At 36.3% G+C, this 17,487-nt stretch overlaps 1 protein-coding gene across 1 annotated transcript in view; it reads right to left on the bottom strand.

Moving 5' to 3' along the window:
- Window positions 1-17,487, bottom strand: part of PARD3B (par-3 family cell polarity regulator beta) — a 1,011,045-nt gene that overhangs the window by 858,917 nt on the left and 134,641 nt on the right. The window contains exon 2 of the mRNA XM_034655034.1: window positions 11,026-11,127. Coding sequence (XP_034510925.1) covers window positions 11,026-11,127 — 102 coding nt within the window. The remainder of the gene's footprint in view (window positions 1-11,025; window positions 11,128-17,487) is intronic.

Raw genomic sequence — 17,487 nt, 5'->3', positions numbered from 1 at the left:
ATTATTATTTTGCAGTCTTTTTGTTCTGTTTATGATTAAGTATTTTGTAAATATGTGTTTCACTTGTAACATTTTGGATTGAAATTAATAAAGATAATATGAACAAGAATTTATGCTATTATACTCCTCTGATTAAAGTCTGCACAATGAGTTTTTTTATTGTTAAGGAAATGTCATTTGATCCTTCAAAATTGATTCATAACATCAGAAGAAGGGAAGCTGAAAAGAGAACTTAAAAACTTAAAGCAGTAAACATAAAGTGCAGTAATCCTGCCAAAATTCTCTAAGTGAAGTTTCCATATTTATGATGGGGAAGTACACTTTATTTTTAACAGGAAATCATATACTTACAGGACTTTAAAAAGCTACAATTTTTAAAAGCCGAATTTAATGAAATTCTTATTTACTAAAAATGTATCTATGAATGTACGGCGTCTATAGGTGTAAATGGAATTCGTAACAAGTATCACAACAGAGGGTTTTAAACATTAATTTGATTCCAAGAGCAGCTCCAAAAAAGTTCACCTGATTCACAATGTGGCTCATTAATAACATCAAATGAGTCCGAGCTCCTGGAAATGTAAGGACCTGTATAGTAAGAGATTAACTAGGAATGTAGCACATGGCTAGTCCCATGAAACTGCTGAATAGCTCACAGTGAAATAAAGGAGCTAAATAGTTGCTTGCCTAAGCTTGTCGGTACTGAGACCTATCCCTACTGCTGTTTTGTTTTTCCCTAGCCATGGGTTTCAGGTATTCAGGTGCTTTTCTTTCCATAACATTTTCTCTTATTCCTTAAGATCTCTCCTAAGACAGAGAATACCCCCCTGCTCTTCAAAGAAGCACACAGTCCCCCTCCATTTTCAGAAACCTACTGCCAGTCATTAAAACAGGAACCACGTAGTGATTATATACACAGAAATGGTAAAGGGGTCCAGAATCTTGGAAAGCTCTGGGAAACTGTCTTTGTACTACAGTTTATTCCTTCCCTCTTGTCTGTACATAGAAGCTCTGGTATCTTTGCTTCCCAGCCATTCAATTTCCAACAGTAAATTTAATCCCTCAGTAACTTGCCTTCTTTCCAGGTTGAAGGGGTCCCTGTCGTCTTGGACGCCTTGGTGGATACAAAGAGAAGACTGGTTTTTTTCCACATAACCAGCCTCCTTCTTTCCAAACCTCTCTCAGAGACATCCCTCTCTGCCTGGCTCAGTGTCCTTCTCCATAGCAAGTCCCTCCGGACTACAAGTAATATTTGCTCCAACACCTGAGGACCTCTGTCGCAATGGGTAAGAACAAAGGGCTCTATTGGTTTGGCACATCAAGTTCAAATTGTTACCATATTCTTAATTTCATTTGATCCTCCTAGGAACCCAGTGATGTCAGTGAGATAGGGTATCTGATTTTACAAATGAGAAAACAGAGGTTGAGCTCTGTTAGAATAGCAAGAAAAACCAGGATTCAAACTGCCCAAAGCCCAATGCTCTGATACTTCACACTCGACAGTATTCCTTCAGGGAAGCTGGTTTTAGCTAGATGTTAGGCAGAATGCAATCTGACTGAGCTGATACACACGTAGGCAGTGATGGGATGACACCCAATTAGCACCGAGAGGCATTTGCATTTTTCAAAGAGGATATTTTATAACTGAGGTAGCTTTCTATTTGGTGTAATTTCAGGTATTTTAATGAAATTGCCATTTCTAAGTTATATAAGTCAAAAATAGATGTATTTTAAAAATAATGGTCCCATACCTCTTGGGCATAGATAGCTTCAAAAGAACCTAATGAGAGAGCGCGTGAGCATTGGGAGAACTGGGTCCAATAACATATGGCTAAAGGCATGTTATAATGGTGAAAATGTTCATTGATTCTTTTTTTTTTAGAATTACATGTTTCGCTCTCAGTAAAGCATTATTGTAATCTCAAGTTTTATTGGCTTTTTCCCTTCAACCAAACTTGAAGTTTTCCACATACATCAAACATTTTCTTCTGTTTATTCTTCACTGTACTCAAATGCCTAACTAAGTTAACAGCACCACCAAGGTTGAAAATTTCTTTTCTGTCCAACCTCTGGTGAAATCTTCGCATCACAGATGTGTGCAACAAACAAGCACGCTTGGGGCAAGTATACACACACTCTGCACACACAGATCTGCATACATATTCTCTCCTCGTGCACGCGCACACAACTATATTTGCCAACAAGCTAAACTGCAGAAGACACCAGGGAGAACGAATTTGACATGGCCGTTATCTGGATCACTTTGCTTGAAGTTACTACTTGCCAACACCATTCGTCTTTGCCACAGTAAGGTCACAAAGGCATGGATTCCAAAGTGCTCCTTTGAGGTTGAAAGTGCCCACAAACTGCCTCTTAATGACATAGTTAAAAGAGACAATATAATTTGGTGGAAGAAANTACTACTTGCCAACACCATTCGTCTTATGAAGGACAATTAGAAATCTTCAAGTACCAGCTCTCTCACTAACTAAAATCAAACGTGTTTATTAAATGCTAAACCACAGGTAACAAGTCAGTTGTCAAAAACTATTTTAAAAGGCTATCTTAGGGGTCACCTGGGTGGGTCACAGGGTTAAGTATCTGCCTTTGGCTCAGGTCATGATCCCAGGGAACCTTCTTCTCCCTCTCCCTCTGCAGCTCCCCCTGCTTGTGCTATCTTGCTCTCTCTCAAATAAATAAATAAAATGTTTAAAATAAGATAAAATAAAATAAAAATAAAAGGCTATCTCAGTCATAAAGGGGCATATAAGACATTTGGGGAGACAAAACAAAGGTTTAAGTTAGACCATAAAATTTTTTTTTATATTCTTTTGTTTTGGTTGTGGCTTTAAGTATTTATTATTTTATTATTTCATTTATGTAAGTTCTACAACCCAATGTGGGGCTTGAACTCACAACCCCAGGATCAAGAGTCACAGGTTCTATGCGCTGAGCCAGCCAGGTGCCCCAAACCATAAAATTCTTGAGAATTCTAAGATGGCAATTGATACATGTAACTAAGCAATACTGTATTTTTTTTCAAAGGGACTGCGAAATGATTTCTATAAAATTGCAGAGCACAGGGAATTTAGGTTGGGATGGTCCGTAAACAGACTAGAAAAAAATATATAATTTGATCTGGATCTTGAAAGATGGGTAAGAATTGAGCAGCATAAATATATTTTCACCTGTTGATAGTACTTTATAACTTCCTTTTTATTTTTACATTCAACTTCTCAACCTTCCCAATGACACTTATGAGAAAGAGATTATTTATCATTCTCATTTATCAAGAAAAAAAAAAGCTTAAAGTTGGTCATGACTTACTACAGACCTAATAACATGCACACATAAACATGCATTCGTTCATTCCTCTATTCCACTCCACAGCCACTGAACAGGTGCAAAGTGCCACCTGCTAGCACAGGCAGCGGGAAAACAGCAGTGAATAGAACAAAGACCCTCTCTTTGTGGAGCTTACATTTTGTAACATATACAGCTGACCCTTGAACCACATGGGCTGTTAGGGGCCCTAACTGGCACGCCCTGTAGTCTAAAATCCATGCGTAACTTTGACTCACCCAAAATTTAATACTACTGGCCTAGTGTTGACCAAAGCCTTACCAACAACATAGTTGATTAACACATATGTTGTACATTATATATTATATACTGTATTCTTACAAGAAAGTAAGCTGGAGAAAAAAATGTTTTTAAGAAAACCACAGGGAAAAAAAAAACACACAGTACTGTACTGAATTTATCCAAAAAATCCACATATAAGTGGATCGTGTTGTTCAAGGGTCAACTACAGAATAAATCTTCGATAAGGCAGGAAATAGGGACAAGGACACACTAGACAGGTGAAAGCTCTGAAGCAAGAAAGTGCCAGGTACATAAGAGAACAGTCAGTATAGCAGTTTCATTACCATTGAGGTTTGAGAAGGCGGAGTCTGAGAGAGCGAGTTTGGGGGATATGAATTTTGGGCTGGATTCAGTACACACTGAAAGGAATGGTGGACTTGATCAATATTACATTAGTAATAGTAGTATATGATATAGTAGTAATAGCAGTATAGGATAGTGTAGGAATAGTTTCCTTTTGAAAGATTTTACTTATTTATTTGAGAAAGAGACTAGAGACAGAGCATGGGGGAGGGGGTGAGGGAGAGGGAGAGAGAGCACAAGCAGGGGGAGTGGCAGAGGGAGAAGCAGACTCCCCGCTGAGCAGGGAGCCCATGTGGGGCTGGATCCCAGGACCCTGGGATCATGACCTGAGCCAAAGGCAGATGTGTAACTGACGGAGCCACCCAGGCGCCCCAGGATAGTTTATTATATATAAAATAGTAGTATATTAATTATAATAGCACCTAACACTCAGTGATGACTTATTACAGGACAGGTACTCTCCTAAATACTTTACATGTATTAACTTGTAAAATGAGTACACTTTTTAGCTCCAAATGCCCATGAGGAAACTAAGGACAAAGAGATTAAGTAACTTGCCCAAAGCCACACAGATAACAGAGCCAAGCAATGCATGGACTCTGCCTGTCAAGAATCCAAGCTATTAGCCTCTGCTTGCACTCATGGCACAGAACGGGGGTGGGAAGCTAAAAGCAAGACCACCAATTCCTTATCAATTAAATAACCTTGCCTGAAATTTTACCGATTTAAATGTGCTAGCTGTGGAAATGCAAAGAGAGGAGCAGACACATGCAACAAGCTAAAGAAAAGAATAAATGGATTTACTAACTGCATTTTTTAAACGATGGCAGGTTCAAACCTGAAAGACTAAGAGAAGATATTCATATCAATAGAAATAAGGAAGCCAAATGGAGGAAGCCAATTTGGAGGGAGGGAAAGGGAGTGGTTTTAATACATACCAGATGTTATCAGCATTCTAGGGAGGAAATGCAGAAATGAACTCAGAGAAGACATCAGCTGGAAATATGGAGCCCTTCAAACTTCCTGGCTCAGTTTTTTTTTTTTTTTTTACAAGAGAATGGGTTTAGGCCACATGACTGCTGAGGTCTCTTCTGGGTCCATGACTCCGTAATTTTGTAATTCAATAAGCACAGAATATCTATCCTTAGAAAGTTTCACATGGAATTTCTTGACCAAGAGGTTTTTGCATGGACTCTGGAAACATTCTGAAAACTTCCTCTCAAATATGGTTTCATAACTTCAACACTCCCCCCAAAAAACAAAACAAAACAACAGCCAAAAAAACCCAAATCCGTCCCCCCAAAAAAATCAACACCCAGGAACCAAAGAAAAATTGAGAAGAAGAAAACCCCCAAAACACCATATTCTGATTTGTTAAAAAATCAAGGGCTTAAAATAGGTGTTTTCCCTTGAAATGGGAGCCTCACTGACAAAATAACTCAAAATGAGGTAATTAAAGCAGGACCTTTTTTTTTTTTAAGGAGTCTAACTTAATTAAGCATCCTTTACCTACAGAAAAACACAAACTGCATAAACTGTCCAACTACATACTGAAAAAGTTATATACTTCATCACAACCAGCTATTTGCCTTTCATCCAGTGAACAGGAAGATGGGAAGAAGTCTAAATGTAAAGGAGTTTTATAAATGCACAGATTTTGCTTCAATCCTCCTAAGGTGACATAAAAGCAAAGGTCAATATTGGTAGGGTTGAGCTCCCTGAAGAAATAATAACCATTGGTCGAAATATTCACTCTGGTTTTACTATCCACTATGCAGTTTGAGCTGAACTAAAAATACAATAAAACTGAGAATGAATAGAGCCAAAAACATCATCACATTCAGGGAGTTATCGCCTGCAAGCTGCTTTCCAGGTAGCTGTGGATTCCACTAGGGGGCAACAGAGCGTGCTTAGAGAGCGACGTGGGCTTCAGGACAGTGTCTGGTTTTAGGTCACTAGTTCAGTGCGCAAAACAGTCTCCATCGCAAAAGCACACTGTATCCCTGAATGTTTCCTCTATTACCAAGCACTGTGTTCTGATAAAAGGATTCCTGTTTTAAAGTTAAAGTTAGTCATACTGGCATTTTTATTTCTCAATAATACATAAATCCAAATGTTTTGTCATAATAAAGTTTCTTCCCATAAAACTATTACACAATTTAATAACTTTCAAACAAATTTAATAAGTTTTTTTTAAGAACTTGGGGCGCCTGGGTGGCACAGCGGTTAAGCGTCTGCCTTCGGCTCAGGGCGTGATGCCCGCGTTATGGGATCGAGCCCCACATCAGGCTCTTCTGCTATGAGCCTGCTTCTTCCTCTCCCATTCCCCCTGCTTGTGTTCCCTCTCTCGCTGGCTATCTCTCTCTCTGTCGAATAAATAAAATATTTAAAAGAAAAAAAAGATTTTTTTAAAAAACTGAATGTACTAATATAGCCTTTGATATTTTAATACTTAAATTTAAAACATTTAATGATTAAATCAAAATGCACAGGTAAAAAACATACTAACAACACTATCACAGTATTCAACAGCTAACATTTGGGCACTTACTATATGCCATACTATACTGAAAACTTAATACAGTTTTCAGACACTAACCCTATAAGATAAAAACCATTTTACAAATAGGCAAATTAAGGCTAATAGAAATGAAACTTATCCAAGGACTCATAGATATCATGAGTGCTTCCTGAAGCCAACCCACCATCACTAGAAACCAAGAGATTTGGGCATTTCTCCAAAATTAATGCCTGTGATAGTCAAAATTTAGTCAACTATAGAAACATTCTTTCATTGTACTTTACCACATAATAAAATTTTACTTTTGTATATGTATTTACTTTTTGTAAAACCATGGCAGTAATCCAATTTATATAACAAGTTATAATCGCTGTATTTCAGTGTCATATTGCAAATGCCTTCTACAAACAAGAAATAATAACAAGGAAGACAATCATTAAAAAAGTTCAATACTCAGGTTCTCACACTCAAAAAAAAATATCAGCTAATGCTAAGCTTTGCAGGGGCTTTGTTAGATGTTAATCTGTAGACTTCTTAGAGTCATTATGTATTACAATGAGAAACTGGTAAGTCAATATTACATAGCTCTGGTGTGACCCTGAAATTATTTCTACACAAGACAACAGCATAACATTCAAGGCCTGAAGAGTGAGGACTCACCCCAGGGATGGAGATTCCATTTGTGATGTACTTTGGAAAGAATGCACAGATTGATCAACTAATCTGAAACATAAGACATTTTCCTTGTCCTACAAAATCTCCAAGCCCCACTTGTCAAAACCATAATCATTTTAAAAGTTTAAAATAGGATAAGAGAGGCTATATTAGTATCCTATTGATGTTATAAGTTACTCCAAACACGGTAGCTTCAAGCAATACAAATTTATTTTATAATTGTAGAGCTGAGACATCTGAAATAGGTCTCATTGGGCTAAAATCAAGAGGTCAGCAGGGCTGTATTCCATATGCAAGCTCTATAGGAGAATTCATTCCTTTTCTTTTCCAGATTCTAGAACCTGCCTGCATTCTTTAGCTCCATTTTTTTTTAAGATTTTATTATTTTTAAGTAATCTCTATACCCTACACGGGGCTTGAACTTAGAACCCCAAGATGAAGAGTCACACGCTCTACCGACTGAGCCAACTAGGTGCCCCTGGCTCCATTTTTAAAGTCAGCACTGGACAGTCAACTCTTTTCACATTGTATCTAATACCAACTCTCTTGCCTGCCTTCCAATTATAAGGACTTCTCTGATTATACCTGGCCCACTCAAATAATCCAGAATAATCTCCCCCCCCCATTTTAACATCCTTAATCACACTTGCAAAGACCCTTTTGAGATGTAATATACATCTCACTGGTTCTGGGCATCAGGAATAGCTATCTTTAGAGGCTATTACTCTAAAGCAGACAGCACAGCATATAATTTGTGCACATTCTGCAATCCTTCTGAAAAGTAGTTACTGAAATACAGAATATATTTTCCTACAAAACGGTATATAGTTGTTAGACAAGTATAGTCTACCAAGTTCTCAAAGGAGTAAGCTGGAACATGGAGAAAGGGATGCAAGGGACAGCAACACAGGCAAAACACTTTTACAATAAATTAGGTACAGGCTTCAGGCAAAGAGAGTTGAATTTATATATGTGTGATATATCAATTCAAAATAACTTTGTTACATCCATAGCGCTATTACCTATCTTTTCTTAACAACGGTGCTACATAAAAATAAATTAATGCTTATTTATAATTCATGAATTTTCATAATTAGCCATTACAGATACAAACACCCAACACACTGTTTGGCACATGGCAGAAGAACAGAGGAGTATGGAAATTTAAATTCTAGCCTTATTCTACCACTTACAACCTGTGTGATCTTCAGCAAGTCACTTACAATTTCTGGGGCTATTCTCCGAAATTAAAAATAGGGATTATAAATAGCTCCTGCCCGCAGGGTCGCTGTGAAATAAAATAGAATATATAATTGCCAAAGACATTCTCAGCCACTGTTAGAGCTCCATAAAATGTTAAGTAGTTGTTATTGGGTGAACTACGTCAGTAGCCTTGGGCTGCCAGAGAAAAGGCAGTAGCATAAAACTGTAAATTTTTAGGTATTTATCCCAAAGAACTTGAATCTTCGAACAGATACATAAAACTGGAGAATTTTTAAGAATGACTGTTACAGCTGGATAATTAAGTCACACCATAAGATTGTACACAAATATTAGTTATCATAAGATGCAAAACGCCAAAGCTGCTCCAATAATAAATATTTTGATAAAACATAGGATAGAAATATTGCAACATGGTTAAAAACTCGGCTCCCCTGTGAAGGGGCTCTACTGGGAAAGCAAGTTGAAACAGAACAAAAAACCTCCCAGNTTTAAAAAAAAAAAAAAAAAAAAAAAAAAAAAAAAAAAAAGGTTAGGTCAAACAAAGTTTGGGAGAACACTCTTTCCACGCTAGATACATAAACTATCCGAAAATCTTCAGACTACAGAGACAATGTCAGGGAAAAAAACCGATGCTCTCTTTTTCACTTAACATTATTTTTAAAAAGGAAAAATGGGAGCATGTATTTTTTTTCCGGCAATATCCACAGTGTACATTCTCATCTACTCTGCAGCACAATACCAATTAGGCTCCGTGTATTTGATGTGAAAGTACATTAAGGAAATAGGCATACCTGTACCCAAATAGCACTAATCCTTTGCTAGGATTTTAACTGACTACCTCATTTTTTTCACCTGATTCAGTAGCAGTGAAGTCCCTTTAAAACCGAGATTACATATAATAAAAGCTGTTTCTGTGTCTAGTAAATGGATTATAGTTAAAAAGGGCACCGCCAGGATAGTTAAAAAGAATTCTCTAAATGGAAGAGCTCTGTAGGACAAATTATTTCCCTGAGCACTGCTCATGGAAACATCCTTCCTGTAATTAGGTCTTGGATAAGGCTGGGATGAGACATTTTCTTCTGGCCCTTCTTAAACTTGCTACTTTTTGGCGTTTAATTTTAATACACTGGACATCAGTGAAATCTGAGAAGGGAAGACCTTCTTCATTAACAAACAGACCAAATGCCTAGACTATTTCAAAATAAGAAGATGGCTGCAGAGGCAGAAAGTGAAACAGAAATACAGAAGTGAAAGTCTTCCTTTAAAGTTATCAATGTAAATAATATATTCTTATTTTCTGGGAGACCAAGCAATCAATAGGAAGTCTACATCAAAATCATGTATAGCAGGAGTCAACTACAGAGAGTAAACCTTTCTTTTTCACTCATTAATTCAGTAAGTGTTCTTCGAGAATCAAGTTTGGATAAGAGACTGTACCAGATATTATTTATACAAGGAACACAAAGGAAATAAAAATCTTCTGGTCCGTGTCATCTAGAACTTACAATCTATTTAGGGAGATAAGTCCCTTATGAAATGAGTAATCATAAAACAAAGCCAGTCAGCAAACCAGAGTTGAGTTCCAACAGAAAACAGGGAAAATAAATGGATAGAATGTTCACAAAGACTAACGTAAATCTGAGCAGTCCAAAAAGATCTTACAGAAAAGGAAAAATGTAAATTTTACCTGAGTTCAATAAATCACTTATGCATATTCCAGCACAGTTGGTTCTCTCTCTCTTTCTCTCTCTCTCTCTCACACACACACACACACACACACACACACACACAGAGCCCCTCCCTGAGAGTTCAGAAAAACAAAAGAGAGAAACATGTATACACACATAAATTAGCCTAGTACAAACAGAGCTAAGGATACACAGGAGAAGAAACTCTGAAGCAAGGATCCCTCAGGGAGAGCTGTCGTTGATTCGGGAGGACACAGGAACCACTGATAAGAGGAGCCCAACACAGAAGCAGTCATAAAACAATGTGTCTCAACAGCAAAAATTCAGTGTATGACAAATGCAGTCTCCTCTCACACGTTTTCCAGTTTACCATCAGAAGAAAAATCTTATTAAAATAAGATATTTGCAATGGGATTATTCCCAAGTAGGTGGCAAAATACATTCCAACTTTTTGCAATATTCAATTTAATGTTTTGTTTTTACTTTAGCAATGAAAACAAAGACTACCATGAAAGATGGGTGTTTGCCAGCTACTTTTTTTAAAAAGGAAAAAATCTTCACCATAGTTCCTCTTAAGATTTTTCTCCCCATTGTATTCTCTGTTTTGAAACACATTCAAATCACAGGCATTGAGCTGAATATTTAGCAAGGGCCAAGAATAAACCCCAGAGCCAACAATGGCAAGGAGAACTCCAACAGCCTCGGAGCCTGATGCTAATTTACTGAGACACATCAGAAACTCTTGGGAATGAAGTGTCTGCTAATTAGGCCACCACGAACAGATTCCCAAACCTTGACAAAGTTTTTCCAAACATCTGATGAAGAACTTTGATTTATGGGTTGTTCAGGTGAAACCTGAGCAGATGGTATCTTTTAATAGTAATTGACACAGGAGTTTGTTAAGGATCTCAATCCCCAGGAAACACGCAGCTCTAAGGAGGAAAACAAAGAAGAGTTCTAGTCATCTACCTTATCTTTGTCTTCAACGACATCTGCCAAAACATCATCTGGATCCAGGATTCCTCCATCTGTGTATTCTAAGTGATGAATCTTCACCCAGTAGCCAGGATCCTACGGTACAACAATCAACAAGTTCCTTGATGTCAACTTTTTAAAAATACAGTTTAATTTAAAAAATAAGTTGATTCATTAAAAATACGCTCTAATAATGAAATGTTTGAACACCAAAAATAAATGTTACTTCTATTTCGACACACATTTGTCATTTTTATCCTATTTCAGGTAAATCAGTAAATCAAAGCATACATAGTTCATCAATTATCCTGGAAGATAAATTGCAATGCAAAAATAAAGTGCCATAATTATTTGAAAAGCAAATTCAAGAAATTTTTTTATAACTTCAATTTAGGTAATCCCAAGAATACTTTGGGGGAAGAAAAAGGATCATTTTGAGGGTACTCTTTGAAATGGGCTTAGAAATTCAAACTGAGGTTCCTAAAGTTGTCGGGGGGGGGATCAAAAGACAGAAATCTTTGATGGCATTAGTTGTCACTTCAGAACCTAGCAATGGAATGGGGTAACCGCTGACCTCTTCATCTTTTTATATCTCCACACACCATGCATGTCCTCAGCTCCAAGATTTGAGATAACAGAGAGAGCAAGAGCTCCACACAGCAGCAACTCGAACTGTGTTTGGAGCTGAACGAGGAGTTCACTGAACTAGAGTAGTGACTTAGGAGATTTCCAAGTACTATTTTAAAAACCTGCTTAGGAATGTAAGGCTTAAGGAAAAGAATTATTTTCTCGATTTGATGTGTGGCTAAATACTCTGATGCTAGAACTCAGAATTAAATGATGCCGCTCATTCAGTTACGTACATACTGAGACAAAGGTCAACCAGAATAATGAGACAAAAACACGAACCAATGAATGAAGAAAAACATTAGCCAGTTTTTTACCAGAATCCCCAAGCTATCATCAGTTTGGCTCTGTGATTCTTAGGAAACTTCTCAAAGTGGGAATAATTCTTCTAGGATAAAGTGATAAGCCTTTATCATATGAATCTTTATAAAGGATAAGAACTAACATAGCCCACAGAATTCAACTGCAATTTTACAAAAACTAATAGAAACGGTTGTGACATAGGTTCCTCTTTACCTGCCCCCCAGTAGAAGGCAAGGATATACTATTAAATAAAAGTAATGCTTTTAAAGCAGCTATGCAGAGGGCTACTGAAATGTGGCCCAAGTACATAGCTTTTCAATAATCTGACTTGATAAAGTCACAGGCTTAAAAAAATCCAAAGGAATTCTCCTTAGCTAGGCCTTTGACATTTCAAAATTAAGTTTTCTACAGAGTACCTGAAGAGCTATTCCAAGTATCATGAAAGGAATTTCTTTGCTTCTAATATTAGATTTATAGGTGGAAACACTAATGATTAGGAAACTTTAACTACCTGATTCTCTTACCCAGAGAGATCACAAAGATTTGAGCAGTCACTGGATAAGCAGGTAAAGCAAAGCATAGCACACCCATCAATCAGATTCTTTCATCAGAGATCTTTACCAATTCAAGGTGATTATGCTATAAAAGGTGTGCTAAGTGCAACACACTAGATTCTAAATAAGAATACTAGAGCAGACAAAATACTATGTAACAGGCACTGGACCATAAAGAAAAGAAACGACTCCCCCTATAATCTTTGGGAATTCAGTCTTTTGGCTATGGCCATGCCACAGGCAACGGATTTTTTCCAAATGTACCTAGGACTTCTCATTGAAATCTATAGGGTATTACATTTTCCTTGTCAAAACTGCCTCCTTACAAAGGGAGTTCAATTTAATTAATTTCTATTAATATGCATTGAGTTGGTTTTTGATATATTTACAGCACTGTAAATGAAATCTGTTGATTCTAACCATGTTTGTCAAAGGGGATGTATTCTGAAGAGTTCTAAAGAGTTTGGTTTTTTTTATATAGTCAATTACTTAAAAGCAGACATCTATTAAGTTGTCTGCTTTTTTCTCATGCTCAGTTTGTAAAAGCAGATTTTATCACTTAAGACTGCGGTAAACAACTACCCCCAACAATTGCAGTGTAAGTTAAAGTGCGCCTGTTTTCTTGCCCAGACACAGGAACAGAGAGGAGAAAACGAAGGGCTCTGATTTAAAATAGGAAAACTCAGGAGGTAACAGGATCTGACCAGTAGCAAAGGGAGGAGCAGACAGGTGGTAGCATGATGGGGCTGTTAAGCCACGCAGCATTCTGCTATCACACATACTTGCAGGATCTAAGACCTTCCGGAAAATAAGACCTAGGAGTTGCAGCCAGAACATTTATCTCTAATCATCTAATTGTGATTCAAAGGAGTACCAGAGAAGTCTTAAAGAACTAAATCAAGCAATAAAGTTATTTTTAACATCTTGGAATCATATATTCAATCCAAAAAACTTTTTAAATGAAATATACAGAATATAAAAAAAAACTGCAATTCTAATACTACCATCTCACATCAATACTGCCATTTTATACACTCCAGAAAAGAGACTGAGGATAAGCACATCCAATTCTGAACAAAAACAGCCAAGCTATATCAAAGTCATCTCAGTTAATATTTTGCATGTCCAAGGGAGGTAAATCAACAAACACAGCACGTACTGACTGTGATTTTGTCCCCATGGTATTTTGGCCACAGTGCTATAGATCACTTTAAGAATATACATACGATATTAGCAGCCAACAGCCATTATAAGACCATAAATTCACCCTGACTCCTTTATGCATGTAAAAACTTCAACCATTACCTTGCAGTCAAGATTTTGCATCTCATTTACTTAGTTTTATTACCACCAGGAATAAAACTGATCAAACATGAAAATATGTTCACATATGTGTTGAGTTTCACACAATCACTTAGAAAAGTTTACTGTACTTTTCAGGATCGTGACATTAATTTATCTTTCTTTTGCACAAATATCTGTAATATATAAAACTTAAATTATTTTGAAAATATCTCTAGTGAATGTGTTATTAATAAATCTTCTACTCGTAGGTTCTTAAAGTATTGAAAAATAACATTATTTCCTCTATTTCTGATAGTATCTCATCATATTTTTTAAATAATACACAGTTAACTTAAACACTACTGGAATTTCAAAATTCAGAATAGCCACAAGGATGAACTGGAAAAGGAAACAAATGCATATGCATTATGGAAAGAAGACCATTTTACAGAGAACTGACAATGATCAATGTAGAAACTGTTCCAAATAAACATTGATATTAGTAGCAATAAATATCCTTCACTGTGGAGAGATGGCATGAAATTTGACCCTAATACCTTAGAAAATCTCTACTGGTCAGAGTTCTGAAGAACAATAATTTTCCATCTGCAGTATTGGGAGTAGACTGACAAGCCAGATACCAAAGTTCTGTTGACTACCACCAAGATTATGTCAGTCATCAAAAGAGGCAAAACTTGGATGGTTCTAAGCAAAATGCTTCTGGTCCAAAAGGAGAAAAAAAATACCCTGCAAGGGCAGCTAGGCTCAAAAGTGCAGTGAGCACTACAAAAGAAAAGCCAATGTTGGAAAAGAGCTGCATTTATCAGTGGTGCATTTATCAGTGGTGGTTTCCTGGTGACTTAATGTTTTCACACAAATAATCTCACCCACTGGGACAGAAGAACAATTGTAAAAATTAAAAATTAAAATTTTCTTTATAGAATTTAATTTCATGAATTTGGTGGGATATACCCATAAAATGAGATTTCACCATTTTGATTATTATCATCGTAGCAGACAACTTTAGCTGTTACTATAGGCCAGGTGCTATAGGTACTGTGAGTTTTATATGATTAGCTTGTTTAACCTCAAACAGCCTCAATAGTTATCAATCCATTTTACAGATGAGAAAAGCAAGGCACGGGTAGGTGAATTGACTTAACCGAGGTTAGATGCTTAATAAACAGCAGAGCCAAGATGTTCTTTTTAAACAGAGAAAACAAGTGATTTTTTTTTAAAATCACAAGTACTTAAGAATAAGGCAAGGGGATCAGATCCCCCTCTGCTGCTCCTTAAGTATATGAATCCAGGTCTCTGGGCCTCAGTTGCTTCATCATTAGTAACCATGGAGGCTCTCTGGCCTTCTGCAAAATGCAGCACATGCAAGTCCAAGTGTAGAGGACACAACAGGGCAATAATAGAAGGCCCCAAAATCTTTCCCTAAGTGTGTCCAGTATTTTACAGGTGACAGAAGCTAGAGAACATAAGATCTCATAATCATGGAATTAAAGTCTGGAGAAGCAAGGGAAAAATATCTTCCTGCCAAGAACAGAGAGGAAGCCTGAAGCATCAGAAATTAAATAGAGAATTAATGAAGTTTTCCATCCATGCACATTTTAACTATTTCTATCATAATCCTCTGTGGTTATTCTACTACCAAAAGAGAGTTAGATGCCCCAGAATAGCACCCAGGAAGGAGATAGTAGTCAGAACAGGTCTAGAGACTTCTTGGGGAAGGTAGAGAGCAAGAGTCTCTGAATAACCAACCACACACGATGTAGGGAAAAATCAGTTCCTGAAAATGATGCCTGAGCAAAGCCTAGCAGAGCAGCACTGACACCTTAAAGAACAGAATTAACCAGAAAAGGCAGTAAAAGATATTGAGATTATGAGCTGTCCCTGACTTAGAACACTCCTCCAACTTCCTGAAAAAGATTAACCAATCCAAATTTGAGAAAAGGATATGACAAGAACATGAGTTGATGCCACTTTAATCAACTATGTTTCTAAAGAACTCAGGAGAATTAGAACGGCACCAAGGGTTTTTATATGCTGGATTGAAAGTACTACCCAGCAAATTCAACAGAAATATAAGCCTCAATTTATATTAAAAAATGAAGGTGAAATCAGTCCATCTGTAAATTTACTTACAGCTCTAAAAATCTATGATCCTACCAAAAGAAACTTGATATAGCCACACCAGCATCAGATGAAGGAGACTTTAAGAAATATTACTACAGGTAAAGGGAAACATTTCATGATGATAAAAGGGTCAATCCAACGTTAAGAAAACAATCCTAAACCTATGTACCCGATAACATAACTCCAAATCATATTGCCCAAATGGACAGGTTTTTTTGCTGTTTTGTTTTGTTTTTTTTAAATAAACCAATCCACTTAACTATAGAAAACTGAGAGTTACTGGAGGGAAGGTGGAGGGAGGGGGTTAAATGAGTGATGGGTATAATCATCACTTGTTGTGATGAGCAGTGGATGTTATATGTAAGTGATGAATCACTAAATTCTACACCTGAAACTAATATGACACTGCAGGTTAACTGAAATTTAAATAAAAAGTTGAAAAAGAAAAAAAAAAAAAAAACCTTAAAAAAATACACCCAAAAATCATAGTGAGACTTTTGATAGGAAACAAAGATATAAATCACCTGATGAACACAATTAACAAACTTACCTAATTTATTTATATTCCATACATACAAGACACTGTACCCCCAAAATATTAGAAAATACCTTCTCTATAAGTGCACATAGAATTTATAACCAACTTCAAACGTCTGGAATCACTCAGAATATATTCTCTGACCAAAGTTGAATCAATTCCAGAAATATATCTAGAAAATGTCTGGCTGTTTGGAAATTAGGAAATATAGTTCTGAATAATCCATATATGAAAAATAAATTAGAAAATAGCTTCTAACCTAAAATAATTAAAACAAAAAAAATTGTGGGATGCAGCTAAAGCAGTGCTTAATGGCAAATTTATGGCATTTTGTGCAAATATTAGCAAAAAAGAAAAGCCAAATTCAAGAAGCTAGCAAAAGAATAGCTAGTCAAATCCAAACACAGAAGGAGGGAAATAAAGAGAAAAAAACAGAACAAAGTTGGTTCTATGAAAGGCTTGATAAAATTGACAAATACCTAGTAAAACTGATCAAAAAAAAAAATTCCACTATCAAGGAAAAAGGCAAGCAATACCATCATAGGTCTTACAGATATTAAAAAGATTTGGCAAAAATTTAGACCTATAAAATTGACAATAAAATGAACAAATTCTTTGAAAAATAGAACTTACCAAAACTGACAAAAAATGGAAAATAGAAACACAAAGACAACAATTAAATTTTAAAATTTTCCTATAAAGAACCAGAGTCAGATCACTTCACAGATAATATCTTCCTAATGTTTTAAGGAAGAAAGAGTGTCAATCTCATACAAATACTTCTAGAAACTAGCAGAGAAAAATTTTCCCATCCCCTTTTTATGAGGACAGCATAACATTGATACCAACACCTTACAAGGATATTACAAGAAGTTATAAAATTTATAAAGATTTGCATATGGATACAGATGCAAAATTCTTAAATAAAACATGTGTAAACCAAAATTCAGTGATATATGTAAAGGATGACACATCATGACCACGTGGGATTTACTCTCTTAACGCAAG

The sequence above is a fragment of the Ailuropoda melanoleuca genome, chromosome 2 (assembly GCF_002007445.2).
Source record: "Ailuropoda melanoleuca isolate Jingjing chromosome 2, ASM200744v2, whole genome shotgun sequence".
NCBI classification, from domain to species: domain Eukaryota; kingdom Metazoa; phylum Chordata; class Mammalia; order Carnivora; family Ursidae; genus Ailuropoda; species Ailuropoda melanoleuca.
Note: the sequence above shows the minus strand (reverse complement) of the source record. Positions and strands in the feature narration are given on the sequence as shown.